This window comes from Alligator sinensis, unplaced genomic scaffold (assembly GCF_000455745.1).
Source record: "Alligator sinensis unplaced genomic scaffold, ASM45574v1 scaffold219_1, whole genome shotgun sequence".
Lineage (NCBI taxonomy): Eukaryota > Metazoa > Chordata > Crocodylia > Alligatoridae > Alligator > Alligator sinensis.
This window is the reverse complement of record NW_005841866.1, coordinates 4,457,206-4,482,178: the sequence shown is the minus strand read 5'-3', so window position 1 is coordinate 4,482,178 and position 24,973 is coordinate 4,457,206. Positions and strand designations below refer to the sequence as shown.

At 41.6% G+C, this 24,973-nt stretch overlaps 1 protein-coding gene across 2 annotated transcripts in view; it reads left to right on the top strand.

Moving 5' to 3' along the window:
* The window catches only part of WDPCP (WD repeat containing planar cell polarity effector), a 287,418-nt gene that overhangs the window by 216,508 nt on the left and 45,937 nt on the right, over positions 1-24,973 (top strand). For both annotated transcript variants that reach the window (XM_014525820.2, XM_025192301.1), the window contains exon 15: positions 4,165-4,267. In XM_014525820.2, the coding sequence (XP_014381306.1) occupies positions 4,165-4,267 (103 nt within the window). The remainder of the gene's footprint in view (positions 1-4,164; positions 4,268-24,973) is intronic.

The window sequence follows — 24,973 nt, the reverse complement described above, 5'->3', positions numbered from 1 at the left end:
AGCACAAATGTTCTGCAAATGTTATGAAAATAAAGATGCACACAGTGAACAAAGGAAGGTGTGCAGAGTAGAAGAAAACTGAAAGAAACTTACACTGATAATTGAGACTGATTTGTTTGTAGGTAAGAAAAGTTTGCCAGTTCTAGAGATGGTGAATTAGATAAGCATAAACTGAATGTATTTTCCAGTCACCATTACGCCTCTACTGCCAACCTGCTGATGTAACATTACATGAACTCTTACTAAATGCACCCCAAAATTCAAAATATACTAGCCAAACTATTCAGAAGTGTGTGATGCACATCAGAAGCAACTGGAAAATGAAATAAATGAGTCATATTTATTTACAATAATAACAGAAGAAGCTACAGACATTTCAAATGTAGAACATATATCTGTGTGCACTATATCAAAAACTACATCACCATTTGTGAAGTTTTCCTGGGCTTTTTACCTGTTTACATCCTAACTGGTGCTGGCTTAGCAAAAACTATTTTAGGTCTCTTATGGGGAAAAAAATTATCTAGATTTGACAAAATTAAGGAATCAATGTTGTGATGGAACCACTAATGTCTAACCTCTGAACAGTGTATAGGCTTACATAAAATCAGATTTCCAGATGCTGAGTATAGTCATTGTGTATCTCTTACTCTGTATCTTGTCATATTACAATTTCGCACCTGAAATTAAAAAAAAAAAAAGCATCAGTTGTGTTTAGGCATCAGCCAAATGAGAGAAATACTTGAGGCCCCCTCTAACTTTACAGGTATTGCACAATTAACTGGTTAATTGTGCAGTTATGTGAAGACTAGTTACACATGCAAAGTTGCTATCATATAATAATAAGCTCCAACCAGCTATAAAGCCAGACCTTGAAAATATGCACTAACTTTATACCCGGTTGTGATTGAGCTTTACTTTGCACATGTAGCAGGGTCTCCCCTGCTGCTAGGAGCCCCATCAGCTGATGGGGCTCCCAGCCACAAGGGTGCACTATGCCCAGCGAAAAACCTCTGAGCCTTAGGGATTATGGCAACCACGATACCCAGGGTCCAGGGGTTTCGCACCTACCCTGCCCCGAGCCCTAGGGATCATAGCAGCCATAATCCCCAGGGTCTGGGGACTACAGCTGCTGTGATCCCAAGGGCTCCAGAGTGCAGAAAAGCCCTGGGGCTGGAGGGTCACCTGGGCTTCCCTTGTACTGGCAATAAGGTGCAATGGGATCTAATGCACAACCCCAGTCATGCCTCCTGCTGTGCACATGCAAGGGAAATAGACACTATCAATTCTATGTGTCCAGAGAGTACAAACACCTGCCCTGTGTACAAAGTAAGCGGAGCAACATGACAGTATCATGGTGTTCACTGAGTTCTGTAAAGCTAACATTGCAGTTCTGGAAGCAATGCAGCTGCCTGTGGCAAAACTATCAGAGATCAAGCAAATATGCACTACAAAAACAAGTGCAATTTTGAATTTATCATCAACTTGATCCCTGAATCACTATTAGGAATCACCCTTCCATGTCCGAGGAGCTTCAGAAGGTGAATGCTGGTACTGTGCTATGTTGTTATAACAAACTAAAAGTAGCAGTTGAGTTGGTTGAAGATAAAAGGTTTAACTCTAAAGAAGAGTGCACAGAACTATTTAATAACATTCAGTCAGTCGCAAGAAAACATGACGCTGAGGTAAAATTTCCTTAGCTTGTAGCCCAGCATCAACACAGATGCGGTGTTTCATGTGGCAGTGTTGAGGACTATTTTCAAATTAACACCTAGACCCCATTTTTGGACTCCATGATTCAAGAAATGACACAGAGATTTACGTTGCATGGCAGCACTGTAACAGATCTAGGCATTCTAATACCTTCTTTTTCAAGTCAATATCCAGCTACAAAACAACTGTATTTTAGAGATGTATGATGAAGACTTGTCAGAGGAAAAGGTATTTCTGGCAGAATTTCAAATGTGGAAGAAGTGGGAAGGCATGGAGAAAACAAGAAGTGCCAAATACAGCCATTGATAGTCTAACAATCTGCAACAAGAAAAAGTTTTCAAACATTCATATTATACTCAAGTTGCCTGCATTTCCTGCATCTATGGCTACATCAGAAAAGTTTTTCTACCCTCCAAGGAATTAAAACTTGGTTTAATTCAACAATAGGGGAAGTATGCCGCAATGGGAGAAAAAATAGATTTTGTTTGATAAATCTGAATAAGAGACGTACATTTAATTCTAATAATTACATAATTAATTAAATGCTATCTTTTAATTATTTGACTTGTTTGGTGTGCTTTTATACATAATGTGTAAAATATCAAATTAGTGTACATTCCAATAAAGTTATATTTGTTTTTGCTTTGACCTTAAACTGAATAATATAGCCCTAAGCCTCTTGTGTTAATAAAGCTTCTAGTTTCTTTTTAATTGGAGAAAAATATGTGTTGTGTTATATGTGATGATGCACCACACCATCTGCACCCTCCTTTTCAAAATCCTACATCCGCCTGTGGGCGCAGAGAATTCCCAGTGCATTGTGATAATCTGGGCATGTCTACTCATGCGTTTACATGCTTTAGTGCTAACATGCTTTGAAAAGCACCTGGTGCTGCAACCCACGCAATTGTATAAGCGGTGAAATGCGCATCAGTGCACAGAAAATGGTGACGGTCCACTTTTGAAGTAAAATACATTGAAGGTGTTTTAGGTCAAAAGGGCACTGCCACCATTTTAGCTGCGCTGACGCATTTTGTCACTTATACAACTGCAAGCAATGCAGCATGGTGCCTGTCAGCTTGCATGCAGAGCAGACTCAATTGTCTGCTCCGACGTGCTGGATCTCCAACATGTCACAGTGTGGAAAAGTATGTGTATATATGCCCTCCGTTGTGAGGTACTAACAAAATGAGCATTATCCTGTCTTAATGTGCGTTAACTAAAGAGCACAGGACATTTACAAACATGCTCTGGGAGTTGGGTGTGGGGGAATTGCTTTTTAGAGAGGCTTTGAGAGCTGCTTTAACTAAAGCGCCTGAGGTGTCTTATGTATCAGTGTCCCCACACTTCAAAATGGCATCAGGGGTGCTTTATCCAAAGCTCATCAAATGAGGTTTAGATAAAGTACCCCCGCCACCATTTTGAAGTGTGGGGACACTGATACACGAGACATGGGAGGCTGCTGGAGCACGGTAATTAATTGAGTCTGCTCCAATGTGCTAGAATTACAACATGTTGGAGCAGTGGCCCTGCTCATGTATAGGCACCTATGGTTTTTAAGTGATGTTTAGTGTACATTTGCCTATTGTAATGCACATTAACTAAAAAGCATGGGCATTTGCATGCATGCATTCGCTGCAGCATCATGCGCTTTTAAAAGGGCCCAGCACTGCATCAGGTGCATTTGTATAAACAGCAAAAGGTGTTTTAGTTCAAAAGCACACCACCACCATTTTCTGCACACTGATACACATTTTGCTATTTATACAGATGTGTGCAACACAGCGCTGGGCGCGTCAGCTCATGTGCTCCACAGACTCTATTAATAGAGTCTGCTTCAACGCGTGGGAAAGGCATGTGTATAAATGTCCCATGTTTTTAGTGATGCTTTAATGCACATTAAAATAGACTACTGCACATTAAAGTACACATGTAGGCGTGCCCTCTCTACATAAAATGAGTTGCCAACACAACTTTAACTCGAGAGTTACGCAGGTAGAAATACTTTCACACCCCAAATACAAGCTTCAGATCTAGGGACTTCCTGAAATTTAGGTCATATGTAAACAAAGAGCCACACAAAAGAAGATACTGCAAATCATAACCCAGCGAAAGTCCCCGCAATTTGTATTGCATCAAACATAAGCATAGGCATCAAAAATACTTGGATTCATTTATCCAGGCAGTGCTGACAGCCTCCTTTTATCAGTTCATGGATGGTCGATGTTTTATGTATTGTTAACCAGAGACCTTGTATTCAACAACATGAGTAAGATAATAAATTTGCATTTGGAAAGAATAAGAGAAAATTAAAATGTAACAGTAGGTTCATCAGTTCCATCTGTGTTTGTAATCTAAGCAATAAAAGAGCCTCTTTCTTGTTCAAATTCTCCTTTGTTACTTGTCCAAGATTCATTTTAGATTAATCTTTTTTTTGCTTTATTTCCAAAGGACATCCATTACCTTGCACTAGATAAGGGTGAATTGGCGCTAGCTGAGGTGGCAAAGAAAAAGGCTAATGACATTGATGCAGAATCAATAACTACTGGAGTTGGTAAGAATTAATACTGTTTAAAAAGGACTTTTTGTTTTAATCAATACTTGTTCTATATCACCAACATGTTATACTTGTAGGGGGTTATTGGTTAATTCGAACTGTTTCCTTGGAAAAAGAGATGGTGTCTTTATTTGTGGGAAAGAAAAAAAGCTTTTAAAACAGTGCGACTGCTTCTGACTCAATTCTTACTTGTATGCACAGTGTAGAAGCTACAAAGTGAAATAGATTAACACACCTCAGTTGTACAGAAATCAGGAAAGGGTTAATTTCATACAAGCAGAATTAAGAGTAAAGGAACCTAACCCTGAAATTCTTATACAAACAAATATTAAAGGCCAGATAGTAGAGCTTACACAGCCTTCCAGGTATGTACTCCTACAAAGGAGTCCCAATAAAGAGAATGACATTCATTTTGTGCATCCACTGGAAGAGTTTGGGCAAAGTAAGTATTTGCCAGAATGGCCCCCTGTTCTGGAATTAAAGTAGTTTTGTTGCAATCAGTGGGACTTGGCATTTTAGTAAGGAGTGAGTAAGCCACAAATTGTATATCACAGAGTGCATCTACACATGCATGTTACTGCAGAGTAGACTAATTAGCTCTTCAGTAAAGCATCACCACCTACACATGTACTGGTGTTAGGGCATAGTAAATTTATTAACTGTGCTGTAAGATAGTATGGAGATAGTATTATTGAACGGCGGAGTATTTGTATGCTCTGAAATACGTGTAGTTGGTGACAGGGGCTGGCTGCAGTACAAGAATGCTAAAGTGTAGGGGCTGCCTGCTCTTCTACCCCAGCCAGCCCCAATGCTGCCCAATGCTGCTACCTGGAGTCCAGGGCTGACCCCCTGGGCCCCGTACCAGGCCTTGGTTACTTTGTCTCAGCCCAAAATGCTGCAGTCCCAGGTGCACATGTGGACCCTGCACCTGGGAGCAGTTGATTCTGTCATGGACTATGTCAGAGTTTATTGCTCCATCTTAATTGTATGTGTAATTGCACATAATTGCACCCACAAAGTAGAAAACTAAGACCCTTTCTTAATTGCTTTTGCGGGCGGCGGGGAGCGGTCCGGGCCCTTTTTCGCGCCGCGCAGGCTGTGGCCAGCAGCCCGGGCATGCTGGGTCGGAGAGAACAGGCGACACACTGGAATTAGTCACGGACGCGTAATGGTTGATTCAAAATTGTTTACTTACACCGAAGATGGTCGCGGTGTAGGCTGGACAGTTTCCCAGGCACAGCTCCGCTTAAATCCTCGTTTGAGGACTCAGACAATATTCGATCACTCCCACGGAGTTGTCGAGGCTCCGTGGATCCTTTCGAAGAGCTCTAAATAGACTCACATGAAGTTTGCTAGGCTTCGTGGAACGAAAGCGCGCAGGGAAGGGTACGTCGAGGGATCAGGCGGCGACGGGGAGAAGAATCGATAGGTGATCAGTCTATCGATCAGCAGCCTCAAGTCAAATCTCCGTAGAGGCACTCTGCAGCATGCTCAAAGTTCTCCAACTTGGGCAGAAACCACCCAAGCCTTTTATACGGCTAGCAAGCCAATCGCTAGCCGCCACGTGTGAATAATTTAACGCAAGCCAATAATGGGGCTCGAATTAGAATACAAATGGCGGGAACTCTTTGGAACGAGCATTTCTGTGCTGCAAAGAAGAAATGCACACTGCAAAGAAAGCTACAAATTGGCGGGAATCTTTTTTGCACCGGGGTTTTCCTCTGCAGCAGAAAACTCCACCGTGCAAAGAAGCTGCAATTTAGCGGGAACATAATTCAGTGGTGCCAAAGCACACACAAAACAAAAATCACAACTTTGGGTTGTGACAATGAGAAGTATTAAGATATATATACTTTTCTGTTTGTTAACTCTGTAGCAAGAGCCAGGAAGGAGAGATCTAGAGAAGATACTAGGCAAAAGTCCTACTGTAAAACAAAGTGAAAAGGGGAGTGTAGTAGCATTATGTACATACTGGGCCCATCTACATGAGATGCTATAGTGATGTAGTATTGCAATGAGCTACTGCACAGTAGGGTCAGAAATGACCCATGTGCGCTGGGACTATGCAGTACCAACTACACAGTCAGGGACATGTGTAGACGCACCTAGTATGTATTATATTGTTTTCCTTATTCCAGTGCAGCTCTGCATATCAAAGGAAATCATCCCTTCCTGCGATCCTTGATCCTTTTAATGAAACAGGAGAGAAGGATGTGATTAAAACATAGGATTAGAAGTCAGAAAATCTATAAGATCTTGGTCAGTTTATTTAAGAATAGACTGTCAAAATGAAAAACAAAGAACTTGGTATTTTCATCTAAACCTTCCTAATTATGCAAGGAAATTACATTGTACACATGTGAGTTAAGTATTTGTATGTGGTTAGTTCATTACCCAGAGGATAGTCTATACATTTGTGTATATATAAAGTGCTTGGCCATGTTGTATATTTCCATGCAGACATTATCACCAGCATCATCATTCTTCCAAACACTGGGTGCATGAGGCCAAGCAGTGGCAGTCACTCCTATCTTGGGCTCCTTTATCCAGATCCCCTCCATTCAAACATTCTTCCGTCATTGTACTACAATGTGTCTTTAAATCAATCTATCTTCCCTTCATCAAAATTTATTTAAATAACCTAATGATGGGTATTCTTAAAAGTGTCCCATATACCATACTTCCACCTGTTTTCCCTGCTACTTACATTATTGTAGACAAGAATTCCCATTCTGGGACCTCTTATTCATTTACCATATTTCACAGTGTATAAGTCAGTTTGAAGCCAAAATATTTACCTTTAAATTTCCACTTAGACTTATACACCATATTAATACTTTTGACCCCCACCCCAGTGCCAGCCCAGTCCCAGCCTTGGCCAAACCCTGGCCTGGCTCTGACCCAACCCGGCCTTCTTCACCTATCGCGAGATGGCGTCCCTGTTGCTGGAGGCTCTGGGGCCCAGGCTTGGCCTGAGCATGGCTTGTGGGCCTTCACGTCACCATAGAGACACCACTCACCTGCACAGTGAGCCCAACTCCCATGCTTTGCAAGTGGCGCTGCCACATCAGCCGAGTGCAAACCTAGCCCCATCCTTTGCAGGTAGTGCTGCCTGGGTTGCACCAGTTGTGCTGAGCCTGGCCCAATCCCCATCCCCATCCCCTGTGAGTGGCGCTGCCTAGGCCACACCAGCCAAGCACCGAGCCTGGTCCTGTCCCTTGTCAGTGACATGGTCTGGGCTGCGCCAGCTGAGCACCAAGCCCAAGCCCATCCCCTGCAAGCGACGCTGCAGCATGTGTCCACCCCCCGGGTGCCTGGCCCACAGTGAGAGCACTCAGAGGCCAGTATAAATTTACCCCATATTTCTGATCCAAAAGGTTAGGTCAGTTTATAACCTGGATCTATGAAAATTGTAACTTTTTGAATCAGAAAAATGGGGTCACCTTATACACTGCATCAACTTGTACACCGTGAAATATGGTAGTCTGTTAGCTATGCGCACATGTACATTTGTTGTTGTGTACACATACCTGGTAAAAATTTAACCCTTACTGGCCATGTCTACATGAGACGCTGACTATACAGTAGGCAAATAATACCGCACAGTAGCGCGTCACAGTGCAGACAGTGCTAATACACTACTGTGCAGTAGCATCATTTAATAGACGTTCTCTGGCACTACTGCATGCTAGCCACAGTGCAGTAGCATCTCGTGTAGATGCACTCACTCTCCTGTATCTTAGTTTCATTATATGTAAATTAGAGATATTAACACTTAGAGATTTTGTAAGGTTAAGTTCATGCCTATAAGCATAGTGAAACTCTTGCAAAGAATACCCTCTGTAAGTGTAAATAATTATTATTGTAAAATAAACTTCTTTAATTTAAATGATGAAGTCAACCCTGCATCTAATATAATCTTTAAAGTATTGCCATTTTGTGATTAATTAATTTTTAAATACTTAAGTACATATTTCAATTATTTGATACATTCATTGTCCCTTGGATGAATTGTTGCTGAGCCTCAGCATATTATCAGTAGAGCCCTAAGGGCCTGATTCAGCTTCTGTTGAAGTCGGTGGGAATCTTCTCATAAGTTTACCAGAAGTTGGATCTAGCACTAAATATTTGAAAACCAATTTTGTTCTTTCATTTCTGATTTTACACTCAACTTTTTTGCTTTATGCCACTTCAGTTTAAGAACTTATGAGAATTGTTAGTAAATGAGGTTTCATGTGGTATGGACATTCATTAAAATGAAAGTAATATTAATTAACACATTATATGCATATTACCATATGAATGCAACATTAACTTTGAGAAGTGAATCATGCTAACATCAAAAGTAAGGTTCAAGCAGTGATCCCCATTCTACCTCTTAGTGTGGACACTCAACAAAAGGACATTTTATTAGCTGATCATGCAATATTTGTTCATTAGTACAAATGTGAATTTAAGGAGTTTTAGACAATAGACAAATTATTGAACTTCTGTAACTTAAAAAGCGAAAGAGACTCACTGCAGACCTTCTACATGCAGTGACTGTTTATCCACATATTCTTATTGTACTGTAAGTGAAAACTAAACTGGAGGAGTTTACACTCCTTCTTGTCAGCACAAAGGCAGAAAAGGATCTTGGAGTTGCTATTGATTCCAAGATGAACATGGGCTGCCAATGTGAGGACGCGGTCAGGAAAGCTAACTGCACCTTGTCATGCATCCACAGATGAATCACGAGCAGGTCCAAGGAGGTGATCCTCCCCCTCTATGCGACATTGGTCAGGCTGCAGTTGGAGTACTGCATCCAGTTCTGGGTGCTGCAATTCAGGAGGGATGTGGCCAGCTCCAAAGGAGGGCCACTCGCATGATCGGGGGCAGCAGGGCAGACCCTAAAAGGAGAGGCTACGGGACCTGAACCTGTTCAGCCTCCACAAAAGAAGGCTGAGAGAGGATCTGGTGTCCATCTCTAAACTTACCAAGGGGGACCAGCAGGGAATGGGAGAGACCCTGTTCCCCCAAGTACTACCAGGAGCAACTAGGAAGAATGGCCATAAGTTGACTGAGAGTAGGTTCAGGCTAGACATCAGGAAGCACTACTTCATAATCAGGGTGGCTAGGATCTGGAACCAACTTCCAAGGGAAGCAGTGCTCACTCCTACCCTGGGGATCTTCAAAAGGAGGCTAGATAATCACCTAGCCAGGGTTGTTTGACCCCAGCATCCTTTCCTGACCATGGCAGGGGGTCGGACTTGATGACCTGCTCAGGTCCCTTCCAACCCTACCAACTATGGAACTAGGAGCTGCCCCTGAATGAAACAAAGCTAAATCTTTGAAGAATGTCTTGCATTTGAAAGTTTGTCTAACTTTATCCCAGTTATATAGTTGTTCCAATAAAAGATATCACCCCAAGAAATCCTTGCCTCTTCAATTTAGCTGTCATTTACTACGGAATAAGAGTGGATAGATGCTTGATATGTTCTCATCTCCTTTTACTTTGCTTCCATGTTGTTTTTTGTCTACATCAATAGAAAGATCAATTATCAGCTGCCTCTAGGTATCACAATTGTCTCATTTTCTGAGGAAGATTTGAAGGTCCAATATAATTTTAGTGGAACCAGACTCTGTCTTCCCACTTCATTCCCACCACCCTGCCTCAACCCCAGGAGAGTTCCTCCAACTTCCCCCAATTCCACTCCAAGCATGCACCCGTTCTTTGACAGAGGGGCTACAGCTGTCACTTTTCTCCCACTCCAAAAAACTCCACACCTAACTCCTCCCCCTGCCCCCTATAAATAAAGTACAAAGACCAAAGAAACCTAACTAAAGAGTAAAAGAAAAAAGAAAGACCCTCTGTCCCCTCCTCAGTTATCACCACAGGGCAATGCCAAAGGACGCCCTTTAGAACGACATAATCATCATGCTACCTTATGCTAATTAGTGAATGTTTTATCAATCTTGAACAAAGTAAGAGCCAAATACAATATTGAAAAAAATTCTGGATTTTTCTTTCCTTGGAGCTTTTTATATGATCGTGTATGTATCCAGTAAACAACTGTGAAAGCATACTACAGGCAACAAAAAGATCTGACAGATTCTGATGAAAATACTTAAGGAAATCTTGGACTTCTTCGGTATTTAAAGAGTATAGCCCGAGTACACCTGGGGGGTGTGCCCTGTCCTCCGATGACAGTGGTGGTGGTCAGGCAGGGTGCTGAGGAAGGGGTCAGGTACTAGAGCGGCTTCCTCCTCTCTCTATAGAGCTAAGCCAAAACCAAATACTTAACTATGTACAATTTATTACAAGAATCAATACAGATGCTTAATATAAAACATAGAATATTTACAAGGCTTAACACATAATACTATATATAATATTCCACAATTCACATATAATACCAAATATGAACCAAATAACTACCTATACAACACAATTAACACATAGGGATATTAACCTATATAACCCAAGTAACTTAACCATAATATTTCATTAAACCTTTTCAGATAACAATACCGATATACACAGTGAGACATTAAAACACATAAAACATATAAACCCCCTATCCATATAGCCCCTAACATGACAACCTCAAAATAGGGAGTGCACTCAGCACCTCCCTGAGGGGTTTCCCTGAAGTCCATCCCCTTTAGGGCCCTGGGATGTGGACATGCCCCTCCTGCAATGGAGGGTGAAGGCAACAGACCCTCCTCACCCATGTCAGCCTCCACTGCGGGGCCCGTTTCCCCAGTAACTGACACTTCCTCTCTGGAGAAGTCAAGGTTCGTCCCCTGGTAGCCGATCCCGCAAGAGACTCTCCCCAGCGGTGCCTTCAGCTCTCCTCAGCGGCCTGGCACCCTACACTGGGCACCTAGGGCTCACTCTCTATCGCAGTAGCCAAGCATTCACAGGCTCCGACTCCCTGGTCTCACACCAGAGGTTCTTCCCTTTCCCGGGCCCTGCTCTGGGCACCAGAGCTCTTTTAGTTAAAAGTAGAGCTGCACTGTGGGGCTTCTGTCACTTGGCCTAGGGCTGAGGCTAATGCCAGCAGCCACGAGCTGCTTCCAAGACAGTTGTCTGTGCACCAACCTGCGCACCAGGTGAAGCCTGAGCAGCTGTGAGCTTCTCCCAGGGCCAGCTCTCCATGTGCTGATCTGCACACCGACTGCCTAGCCGCTTGCTGGGTTCGCAGGCTCAAGCCGCCTCGAGCAGCTCCTACAGCCTGATCCTTGCACGCTGATTTGCGTACCGCTGAAGTTCAAGCAGGGTCCCAAGGATAGTCATCTCTGGAACTCCTCTCTCCTTGTCATCCCTCGTCATCTCTCCCTAGCCTGCTGAACCTGCTGAGCACGCTCCCCTTTTATACTCTTCAGGGGCTCCACCCCCGAAGTTCTCCGGACCTGGCTGGTGCAGTTCCAATTCAGGTCCAGCTGCTCCTTGCCCCCTCCCTTCGGAAAAAGGCGGGGCATTGCTTCCCTTGTCCTGCTTCTGGATTGGTGGGCAGGCTCCACCAATCAAACAGCAGACCCTTAATCCTGGGACTCAACCCAAGCTCCAAAAAGGTAAGCTTGCTATAAGAGATAAGAGCGTGGAAAGTTTCAGTGAGGGTTTTTAATAGGGGAAATAGAGACAGCTGAGCTCACTGTTTTTTTCTGCCTGTGGTTTGTGCATAAACAAGCATTGCTAGATTAATTCAGTAAAAGGTTTTTAAGAAGTAGCATTCTCAAGGGATTCTATATTTAAAATCCTATGAGAATGCACTTTGGGGCATTATGAGATCAAAATAATGGCACCATATGCTTTTTCAGAGAAGAAATAAAAAGTTCTTCTCCTTTTTTTACCCAACTCCAATATGAACTGGAGAGAGGCAACCATAAACTTTAAGGCTACTTTTAATCTAACTCTGAATTGAAGTTAAATTCTGTTGGATTTTTGCCAGGACAGATCTTTAAGATGCTTAGCAAAACTCAGTGATTGTACTATTAAATTTGTCTTGCAACATATTTAGTACAGCTCAGTTTATACTATTTTGATAGACAGTATGGAAATAATTCACTTAATTGTCATAATGATTACAAACAGGGTACATCTACACGTGCTCATTTACTGTGCAGTAACCAAAATTACTGCACAGTATGGATACATGTCTACACATGCATAACCATACTGCACAGTAAATATGGCACAGTAAATATGGCATCATGCAGGTATCAAATTCATGCCCGATTAGTTACTGTGCAGTAACACACATGTAAACACCTTACTACACAGTAACACTATGTGGGTGGACTGACTTGGGATTAACTTTAGTCCCAAGTCAGTCCACACACAGCATTAATGTGCTTTAACATCTGCACATGTAGACACCAGCCTATTCCCACCTACTGCTCAGTAACTTACTGTGCAGTAAATTTAAGCTGGCGTTAATGCACATGTAGACATGCCCACAGAGTTATAAACAGAATTTAACTTTGGTCCAGAGCTAAATTAAAAGCAACCTTGAAATCTATATGCTTATCTCTCTACAGCTTGTAATGGAGACAGCTAGACTTTTTTTTGAATACCTGAAGTACAAAAAAGAAATCTGTTAAGATTTATTGGTGGAGGATTTTGTATTCTTGTATGTACCCTCCCAAAGCACAAAAAAAATAGTTTTGTCCACTGTAGGATAGCACATCTGCTCGACTCAGCAGACTGTAGATCTCTAATGAAAACTTCAGTTACCAAGAACTGACATGGCACAACCTGTTAGGATATGCCGTAATTAATAATGATCACGGAGGTGAAGAACTCAGCCTTTCAAACATCATTGCACAATGAATACCCAATGAAAAGCATATGTAGTAAATGTCAGAAAGTTTCCCAAGGCCAACTTCCAACAAATTACATTAGAGACCAGCAAGATGAATTTATTTTAACCTTCAAATCAATAGCTTTCACCCAAAAGGGATTCATGTTGTGACAAGACAGATAAATGCTGCATAGTTCAAAGGCAAACTGTGAAGCCCTGTACTTTTACTTAGAAATTATATGTAAAATATTGGTAGCTCTAATGTTTAGGCAACATTTCTAACAGTGGTGTGCTAATCAAAACACTGGCATTGAGATAGCCCCCCTCTTCTGAAGAGCCCGCTGGTACAGACCAACCCAGCAGTGGCTCATTCATGTTACATGAAAAACATTTGAGGGTTTTTTTAGCATTTATATCTCAGATGTATTTTAAGTATTTATGAAAATATTGTAACTTTAAACATGTGACAGCAGAAATCTTAACAACTGTCATAAATATTTAATGTTTTGACATATCCATTAACTAATGTTCAAAATTTTGGAGCACTAAATATTTCATTTTATTGGAAACATGCATCTCAATCTGACCCTCAAGCATTATTTCATTTCTTGTTATCTCTGATATTTTATTATATTAAGTATTTGTAATCAGCTACAACAACATACATGTACCAGTTTTTCTTCTCTCAGAGTATATTGTAGGGTACTGGATTACCTGGCTTAGAAAAAAACCCATTCTCTGGCAATACTTAGAAAAAAGCCCATTCTGAGGCAATTGTACCAATTCTGTTTGCATTTCAAGATCAAATTTCAAACTGCCTTTCTTGCTTCCATAACCATCCAAGGACTTGCTTTCACCTATCTAATACAGCTTTTTTTTCCTCTCTCCCTCACAGTCCCACTGTTGCTGGTGGAGAACCTTTTCCTTTTGCAACCCTTGACCATCTGGAACAGCTTTCCTGTATCTATCTGCATCATTGTCCTTCTATTACATTTCAGATTTGAAAACTTAACCTTTTTCTTTCTGGTATGATTCCATTCTTCCTCTACTGCTGTTTATTTTTTCACCCTGTAAAATGTTTTGGGATATAGTATTACAAAAAGGTACTATCCAAAATAAGTTGTAATTATACTTACTCCAAATAAGATGTTTATGATGCTGGAACTTCAGAACTCTAAGCACTCGATGTGCAGTTCTTTATGCCAAAATGTTTTGAATATTTATGGCTTCCAACTTATATATATAAGAGGGAACCGCCTTTTCATTTGTTTAGATTCTCAGTTTAAGTCAGTTGAAAACCTCAGGAACTTGATCATTTGATTTGAGTTTGCAATAATGAGACTTTTGTTCCTCAGGGAGCCCGGAAATGGCCATTTTAATCTAAAATAGTCCTTTAACATACATTTGGCAGGAAACCTATGATAAGAAATGAATTTCAGCATATGAAATGTGAGAATACTGTGCCAGGCAACAGCTTCCCAGCATCTCTTTAAATATGAGGACCTTCCATTCCCGTTCATGTCAGTAGGAGAAAAGGACTCAGTCCCGTATTGTGTGCAGCTCTCTCTTACCTTCAGTTGTGAATCATTCCTTTAACATTTCAATCCACCTTGGTTATTACTATGTATTTTTAAACCACTTTGTCAGTTGAGTAGCTGAATGTTTGGATCGACTGTATTGTTTGGTTACTTATATTTCTTTTAAACATTAGCGAAAAATAAGGGCTTATGTTTTCAGAGGGTCTGGACATTAATTGCTTCCCTTCACATTCTCTCTTTGAGCTGCATAGTACCATTTATTTGTTTTACTTAAGATAGTTATGCCAAACTATTTTTGGCTCCACCTCACCTCTTTTCACTTTCTTGTGTTGTGATGTCAGTTTTGATCTATACCTTCCTACTGCTAGGCAGCTTTGCCTAAAGACATAATCCTAAGCCCCTAATAATTATAAGTACATCAAAGACCTAGCTGGCTTGCTTAGCTGCAGAGGGTCTACACAAGGCTCTATGTACCTTAACTTGAAAGAGATTTATAGTTTTCTGTCAAGTTTTTAAAATAATCATGGCATTCCTTAGCTTTTCTTCTTACTTATTGTGACATAATGTTGTCTGCTACAAAATGTGACTTAAAAAAGCACAAATACTAACCAACCTGAAGTACCCAATGAAATTAAGAGGTCATAGAACTTTTGTTCCTGTTTTAAAGTAAATTGATTCCCATTTCATTTGTAATACTTTTCAGCAGTATATTGCCAAATACTTGTTACAAATATCTATAGGAATTCTGAGACAGGCCAAACTGTTTTCTTGCTATGTTAATGATATTTTGGATAGAGCAAAAAAAAAAATCAGCCATGGAAGAGTCAACTTTGGGATCCTGAATTTTGGTGGATACAGCCATACATATATTACAGCTTACCTGTAAACAAAATTTCTAAATTACAGTAGAAAGGAAAAGTTTTTCTGTGTTTTTTATATATAGATCACTTCCTTTATGTCTAGCCTGTGTTGATCCTTCTTGCACACGAGATGAGAACAAGGTATATGAGGTTTTGGATTCCAGATATTTTCAATATATGTCTCTGGTACATTCCTGTAAACTATAGTAAAGTGTGATAAAAACAGACAAAAGTAAATGAACAACACTGAATTGACATTTGAACCATCTACTTTTTCAGCGCCTGAGTAATTAGATAAATTGTGAAACTAAAAACAATATGCATAAATTCTGACTTTCTTTTAGGCAAAAAGGATACATTATTGTATAGTCTGGGTCAGTATTTGGATGCAAGGTCTTTGAGGAGATTTGAGGTTGTCCCGGGGGAGAGCGGGGGAAAGAACCCCAAACATTGAATGGAGACTCCCTGAGGTGAGGAGCACGCGTCAAAAGAGAAAAAGATACAAAAATAACTCAAAGAAAATACTTATCAGCAGCAGGACCCCCGGTGCAGCTGGAGCAAGAAAGGAAATCCGTGCGGGTCATAAGCCGTGCCTTTATCCAGCTGAAACCAGCCGGTGACATCATCAGCAATCACTGGCCGGCAGGGATAAGATGGACCACCGGGAAAGATGGCAGGGGGAGTGGAGCAGAGTCGGGGAGGACTCCGACGCTGAACGCTGTCCGGGATACCCCAAGGGAGAGAGAGCTGGCAGGGGCTCTCTACGCCAGTGGGGAACAGCCTGGTGAGGAGACAGGGGAGCCAAAAGAGGCTCTCCACACCGACAAAGACAGGATTGGCAGAGAGACCGGAGAACCAAAGGAGGCTCCCTTTGTGGCTGGAGACAGAAGGGAGCAGCAAGGGGAGCTGCGGAGCAGGACGGCCAGAGGCTGGGTGTCAGCCCATAACGTAAGAAGTAGCCAGGTACATGGGGAAATACCGCAGGATGCCGGAAGCTGGATGTTTCCAACAGTGGAGAAGGATAGCAGTGGCACATACCAGACAGGACAGAGTGAGAGGCGAAACGAACCGGGGCAAAGGGCCGCGGCCTACACTGACCATACAACGGGGCCAAACCCCAGCAGGATCATAGGGAGCTAAGGTTGCTCCGTTACCCTAACAGAAGGGCAGGGGAAAGGACCGGATAGGTCCTTCCGGCAGGATAGTGTGGTATCGTATTTTCTTTGGTCCTCCATCTTTTATTTGAGTGCAGAGTAAATTTAGAGTCCCAGGCAGGGACTGCTTGGAGACAGGAGGGAGTGATTTTCCAAAGCCCTACTACTGCCTGAGTTAGTTATCTCGGGAGGCAGGGCCTAGAACGTGACAGGGCTACGAAAGCCATCGAGTTCCAGGGAGACAACATCATCGGGGGTATGGCCGAGAAGATCTGGTGACCCGCCGGAGGTTGGCATGAGGTTGGGGTGTAAGGGAGGTTGGACCCCCATGGATGACCGCCTGGCGGACTCCCTGCTGCAGCAGAGCCCTGGGTGGTTGGCCCCCCCACTGGTATAACACTCAAAGTCGTGGCAGGTGAGATTGGGGGAGGCCACCCAGGTGATAAACGGCTGCCCACCGGCCTACAGGAGACCGTAGCACGCCCTCTACCAGCCGCCCGGACCGAGGCCGCACGTGACCGAATGTTCGAAGCCCGGGGGATAGAGAGGTATTACAGACAAGATTTGTAAGTGAATCAATACTATGTTTAGAGATATAGGCATTTGAATAGATGCTCGTTTTTGTAGTTGTATAAAAAAAATGCATAAATGAAATTATATAACTTTATGTCCATTTCAGGTGTGATCCAAGTCCAAAGCCATTAAAAAATTCTCTAGTGTTTTTCACAAGTTATGGGCTGGTAATGCTAATGACTAGGCAAATTTCCAGCTGGGGTAATTACATTTTGCCTACCTCTAGTATATTCTGTCTTCAGTTCCAATTAGAATTCAGTATTTTTTACTTCCTATACAATAGTGCAGTGGTGCACTTACTGTTAAACAACTACAATCCTTTACTTCAGAAGTGGCTGCCTTTCAGAGCTCTATGAATTGGCACATGCATGTCTGTGCAGTGTAATATAAAAAGAAAATTGGCAACTATATCCCACCCACAGAGTTTATTCATAATCCTTGCAGAAATGATCAGCAGATAAATTATGTGGCTAGTGAGTACAATTAGTGTGAACGTAAGTGCACAATAAACCATAATTATATATACTTTATATACTCTATATAATTATACTAATACTTTTGAATCCTCAAGGCTGAAAAGGACTTTTTACATGAAGAAAGATTTTACTAATGAAATAATTTTTCTTACTGTATTTTTTTAATATTAGGTATACATAAAATATTTAGACATGTAAACTAATGTCATGTATCAAAATATAAATTTGATGCCCCACATTTGGCATTTGTTTAAGTTTGGAGAAATGGTAGAAAGGTAATATCAGAATAAACTTAGGATGGCTGCCTAATTCATAAATGTCTTTGCTAAATGTGAACAACGCAGTTTATGCTCAGGAGTACCACTAAAAGCCTTCACCAGATGATTCTCCCAAGTATGTACTCTGTATATACAGAACTACAAGTAAGGTACAAAGGAGACAAATATTCACCACCCTAGAACTGGACTGATTCTGCTCATTGAAGTCAAATTAGAATAAGGCATGCATTTTTAATGGTGAAGGTAATCAACCATTGCAACAAGTATTAACTCCAAAGGAGGGGAAATTGGCTAAAGTAAAGTGCTTCTGAAGAGACCATTGGTAACAGCTTCGGCAAGGAAAAGAAACCAAATCATAAATGACCATGCCTCTTTTTGCACATGCCTGGCATGTGTGTCTGTGTACATGTCTGCCTGTGTGTGCCTGTCTTTGTGTGCATCTGTGTCCATGTGCAGAAAGTGAGAGTAGAGTGTGTGCGCCTGTGTCTGTGCGCACCCATGTGTATGTGTACATTTGGCCGTAGCAGGGGCGGGGAGCAGGGAGAAGAGGCGGGCATGTGGGGGAAAGGGCCCCTCTCCCCTGCCCCCCCACAGCCCAGCTCCCATGGGGAGGGCTCCAATTTTGTGCTTGCCCAGGGCCCCAGTACTTATTAATCTGCCTCTGTACATGCCTTCGTAAAATTAAGTGCTCATTTTTCTCTTCAGAGGGTATCATAGCATTTCCTCTCACACGTGGTAACATCTTCCCTGAGCATATAGGGTTTTTTTTATCTTAATATTTTCACAGTGCGTTCATTTATTTAGGAGGAATAGCAGACAAACATATACTTTCATAGCTGGTAGTATGTTCTTTCTTCTGTTCACTCTGTGTAATGTAACATTATGTGACAGGATATAACACATCACAGGACCAACATATCAGCTGAGGAATTTGCAGAAGAGATGTTTCTCTGGAACTCACAGCTATAAAGATGTGAGGTTTTAAACAAAATAGCATTTACAAACAGCAATATCTGAAAAGGACTTTTTAATCTATTTCACACCAAGTGATTCAAACTCAATATTCTCTGCAATGAAGAGTTAAAAAAGCATTCATCAGCCCTAGCTTGCAACACGTCAGAAGGGAAATGGAGTCTGTACTTTCCTTTGTGTTTGGAAGTGCTGGTATTTTTTTTTAATCAAACAATTCAGTTATTTTTGTACTGATCAAACAGGACAATATTGAACCATTATATATTTAGTCAATTAATTACTTTCTCTGCTTTCAGTGATGGCATTAAACAAAGATAATGATCTCCCAATCTCTGGGCCAGCAGCCATCTAGAATGTCATGGTACACTAATGGCATAGTGAAGGTCTTGCCTGTTTTCTTTTTTAGAGAACTAAGTGAAAGACTAGGGCTGCAATGGGTAAATATGCTAACCTTTCACCTCTGGAGATTCAAATCAAATATACACCAAAACAGAAAGGAGTCTGATGGTCTTAATTTAGTCCCTGTTTGAATGTTTTCAGCCTAATAAAACCATCACAAACCATAGTCTTTCACTGTTACAAGTCTCTTCTCAAGAGATACCTAATATTGTTATAGCAAGAATGTTACTTATTAAAGCTATGAAGAGAAACTTGACTAGCACTAGTAGTTTCCTTGTTGTTGTCAGGGTTATCAATCTGTCACTTTCCTGAACTCCAAATTGGGTGTAAATCTGAAGGGGGAGAGAGAGAGAGTCTTACTAGCAGGGTGAAAAACTGTTCTACAGTGCCCAAAATAACAAACAGGGACACTGAGTGTCATACTTTGTGCACAATGGATATTTCCTTCTCTAAACTAAGACCTCCCATCTCTACATATTGCAGTTCACCCTTTCAAAATGCCTTTCCCCAAATGTTCTACAGTCTTTGCTGAGGCTTTTCTGTTTTTAATCTCAGAGTCAGGTGAACATAGATAGCTATCAAGACCTCAAGAAGGAACAGTCATCTTGCAGAAATAGAAGCACTTTTTGCATTGCTGCATTCATCCTATATATTTTTTCTCACCATGTGTGTTGGCCAGACCTCCCTGTTCCCCAGATTGGTTAGAAGTATTTGCCTTTTTTTATCAATTTTTTTTTTTGCAACATTTTCCAGTGCTGCCTTAAGGACGAGCTAACTCCTGAAAAGATAGTCCTGATTCACATTACATTTTAAATTAAATTATTTACCACTTTAAATTAAAACTTTAGCCTTAAATTTGGATCATGAAACATCAACTATCATTGCATAGCTTGCCTGTGTTTTGAAATTACAAGATTTTCCAACACCGTGATGAAAAATTGCAATTACATCACACAGTGACACCCATAATTTCATTTTTGAATGGAAGAAAACGCAACCAATTTACTGCTTCTCTCTCTCTCATCATTAGGAAAAAAGAAGATGAGTTAAGATAAGAAAACTGCTCCCTTTACTGTCTTTCAGCCACCATCATCTTCTTATTTACACAGTCCCTCCCTGTAGAGACATTACAAATCACTCTATATCCCCACATGAGAGAAGCTATAATGTAATATAATGATTTTCTTGGCACAAGTTTGGGACAACCAGTGTTGCTTAACTACTGAAGAGTAATCAAGCAGATACTAGCCTGTACCTACAAGTTGGTGCAAGCTGTCTCCCTTAGCCTGGTGCCCCTTTAGGTCAAGGTATTCTTAAGACAATAGGAGTCAAAAGGTTGGCTACATAAACTATAAAGCTAAGCTGCTTAAAGAAGTTAATTTTGAGGCCACAGGTCTTACAATATATTGGCCTCAATTGCACTTATCAATCAGTTAATTGGGAGAACACATCAGAAAGCTATGATTTTCACCAGGATAATATCATTAATTTATTTGTAGCATGGTACAATCTGCTGTCTTCTGATCACCTTGATTTACTGGATACATAACACCCGTATATCAGAATGGCTTCTGCTCCTTGCCCAGCCACTCCATAGGCTCACAAGGAGTCACCTCTGCCTCTCTACCTTCTGATCCTACCTAGCTCCAGACTTTCAGTTCCCTACTCCCGAATCATTTCTCCTTGCCCCTTGAAGAGGTCCTAACTCCCTCTCTCATATTAAATATGACTCCTTTTTAAATTAATTTATTTTTGATAAGGGGCCTGTATATGCTGATGAGGTAAAACAGAGTCAGAAACGGAGGTAAATATAGCTGTGAACAGATGGACTGTGAGTTCTGGAGACAGTAGGAAAAAAGCACAGGAGAGTATTTTCTGTAATCAGCATGCACTACAAAATATAACGGAGAAGGGCAAGAGCATTATAGTGGGAAGATGATTTTAAAAACAGTTAGAAGTGGCAGGCATGAGAACCCTTAGTGTTGGCCACTCATGGCCACTGACACATTCTGTGGGGCTTTATATGCTACAAGATTATTAAGGAATCACTTGTTAGCATGGGAATTATTGTCAGTGTGGAAATTAAATGTCCTAGGCCAATATGACTATAAGAAGTTGCCTACCTATGAAATAAGGATATATCCCTTAATGCTGATTTCCTGGACAATTTCATTTAAACACACTTAGGAATTAATGTAATTTCCATTATAGTTACTATATGCAGTTGCTTTTATAGTTTGTTTTTGGCAGGTTCCCCCCCTTTGAAAAACTGATACAGATATTTAATTCTGCTCAGTTTCTAATCTTCCTATCTCTTAATTTCTCAAATCCAAAATGTGGTTCCTATAAGATATAGGCATTGTACGAGGGGGTTTTGGGGGGAAGGGGTTGGGTAAATATGTAAGCTTGTTTGAAAAAAAAAAAGTATGTCTACAACTGTCTTAAAACAGATTTTGCTGGGAGAGAGGCTTTCATTTCTCTCAACTGAGAGCTTTGTTCTGTGTGTGTGTGTGTGTGTGTGTTTTGTGTTCTCTGGGGAGAAGGTCTGAGGTTAAGACAAAGGGATGCATCTACATATGCACTTTACTGCAGAGTAGACTGATTAGCTCCTTAGTAAAACGTCACAGTCTACACATGTGCCAATATTAGAGTGCGGTAAACTAATTAACAGGCCTGTGCAAAGCAGCTAGTATTCGCTTTGGATTCAGATTCAGCCGATTCAGGGGACAGTGATGAAATTCAGTGATTCGAGTCACTGTCTGGGATTGATTTGGCCAAATCTAATTCAGAGATTCAGCTGCTGCCAAATCTCCAAATCAGACAGGCCCCATCCCCTGCCCCATGGCTGCCCTGCCCGGCCCAGCTTCCAGCTTTAAAAAAAAAAAAAAAAAAAAAAGCCTCGAAATCACCAGCTGCTGCCAGGCAGGGGGGGAGGGGGACGATTCCCACAGCACCCCACTGCCCCACACTGCATGGGGGCCTCTGCCATGAGCTCCCTGACTCCTACCCACTCTCCCAGCCCCACCCCCGATGGCTGCCCCACTGCAGCAGCTGGTAAGTAGGAGATTTTTTTTTTTTTTAAAGCACCAGGAGCTGGGGCCATGCAGGGCAGCCATGGGGGATGGGGAGGAAGGCTGGGAGCACAGGTGGGAGCTGGGGGCCTAGGGGAGCAGGCAGGGGATGGGGCCTGGCAGGTGTCCCCCCATGATCCTCTCCCCCCTCCTCCAGCCCCTGTTGCCCCCGCCCCCTACTTACCAGGATAGAATCTGGGTCCAGCTCCCTGCGGCGGCGAGTGGGGACTGCCCGAATCTCTGAAGCTCTCTGAACCTTTTCCAAATCAATTTGGAGAGCTTCGAATCGATTTGGACCTTTTTATTGGTCTCCTGATTCAATTCGGATTCTTAGATTCAGCCGCCAAATCAGGCCGAATCTCCTCAGAATCGAATCAGTACTCAAAGCTTCACCCAGCCCTACTAATTAACTCTGCTGTAGGATAATACTGTTGGGGACAGTACTATCTTCTGGTGGAGTACTTTACTGCACCAAAATGCAGGTGTAGATGGTGACATGGAGCGTAAATGGCACCTGGTCAGCCCAGCCAGCTGGGGACTTGTTCCACCCCAGCTCAAATTACTCCTATCCCAGGTGCACATATAGATGCCATGCCTGGGTGCAGTTGACTCCAGCTTGAAGTGTTCCAAAGTTTATTATATCGCCTTAATTTCACGTGCAGATGCACCCAGGAAGTAGCATTCCAGGCTTGGTCCTACTCCATTCAGCTCCTGAATCATTGTTACATTGAGCTAACCGTTTAATGTCACTGTGCTTTTGGTTTGCCCTTGAATGATATATTCACCTTTGTAAACCACTTCAGTTTCCTTGGATGGAAGTTATAAATAAGCATGTACAGTAAAAGCTCTGTTATCAAAATATGCCAGTTAACTGAGCAGCCCTGGTCGCCACGTCTCACACCGCATCTGGGGTATCCCTCCACCCCTCCTGCGGCATTGCCGCCCCTCCTGTGGGCCCCGCGGGACAGGGAGGCAGGCCTGCACAGCCTTTTATGCCCCCGGGCTGCAGGGGCTCAGCAGTGCAGGCTGCTTTGCCACGAGCCATGGGGGCTCGTTGAAACCAGAAGTGCCACAGTGGGCACTTGTGGTTTCACTTTATTTTACAAGCCAGCGTGCCAGTTAGTGGAGCATGCTGGCTTGTAAGATGCCGGATAACAACTTTTACTGTAGTATTATTTGCTTTATGATAGGGTTGTAGTATTATTATAGCTGTAATGGGCCAGACAATGTATGAGATGCAAGAATTTTCTGTGGTGTCTTTTACTAGAGCGACCATATAGTTGGGAGAATTATTGGACAAGCCTTTGGGCATCAAGTGACCATACAGGTCATGTAAACTGCTTACAGGGTGACCTGAAGACCTGAAGAAGGGTACTTGCCCAAAGATCTTGTTCAATATCTCTCCACCCTATAGTTGGCCCAATAAAATATATCACATAAAGTTCTTGCTTTATAATATAATCGGACTGACTGGATAGTCATACCGCAAGTCTGAGCTAGGGTTTAATGTAGCAATAGGATGGCTGTGCAGTCTAGTGGATAAAGTACTGGTCTGAGAATGAGACCTTGGTTTTGTTTTCAGTTCTGCCCATGATATTCTGTATGATTCCAGGCAACCTATTCCTTCCATCCTTTGCAAGGATTTTAGGGCAAGAACTAGTCTTTTAATCTGTATTTGTAGAGTACCTAGTATAATGGAGGCCTAATCTTGGTTTAGGTTCACCTACAATACAAATAACACTTGGTATCAATAGTTATATTCATGTTTATTTTAATTTTTTGGGTCCAGCCTTTCCAAGCTTATATATTTTCTACTTACTTGTCACAAGCTAACCTTATAGGTAGGTGAAATCTGGGAAGTCAGCTGTCTTTAGTACCTGCTTCTTAATCACATTTACCACTAGGTGGCAGTGTGACCCTAAAGCATTACATGCAACTGTGGTAATTATAGGGTTAAACAGAACTGTGCACCCTCATCTCACCTTAACTTTAACTTTCAGTTAAAAAATTATAAACTGAAGAACAAAAATCTGGCAAGGGAAAGGAATCAGTTTGGGCTGATTTGCAAATGAAAGGCTTGAGTCTGCATGGCTTTGAACACTAGTCAGCATTATGGCTGCAGTTGGTCCTTAAAGACCAACTGCAGTAACAGTAACAGAAAAGCCACTTCTGAACACACAAATCTGACTGTAGGTTTAGGAATGTAAAAAGTACCAATAATACCATTATTTATTGTCAACCAATATGAGGGAAATCAATTCACTTAAATGCAAACTTCAAGCTATTACTACGTATCAGTTCATAATAGCATCTTAGTCATATCAGGGCCCTAAATAAAAACTAATCAACATTCTGACATTTCAAAATTTCCAGCAACACAGTTGTTCAAAAAAATTAAGCTTAGAAAATTAGATTGTGGAAAACTATTAAAATTTTCTGTCAAAACTGATTTTTTCCACGTTTTTTTCCACATCGTTTCATGATGTGTCAAGTAGTAGTTCCTATGACATGACAACACTGATACATCATGAAATAATTTAAAAATAAAGTAAAAACAAAAACATAACATTTCCAGACAAAAACATTTCTGAAATGA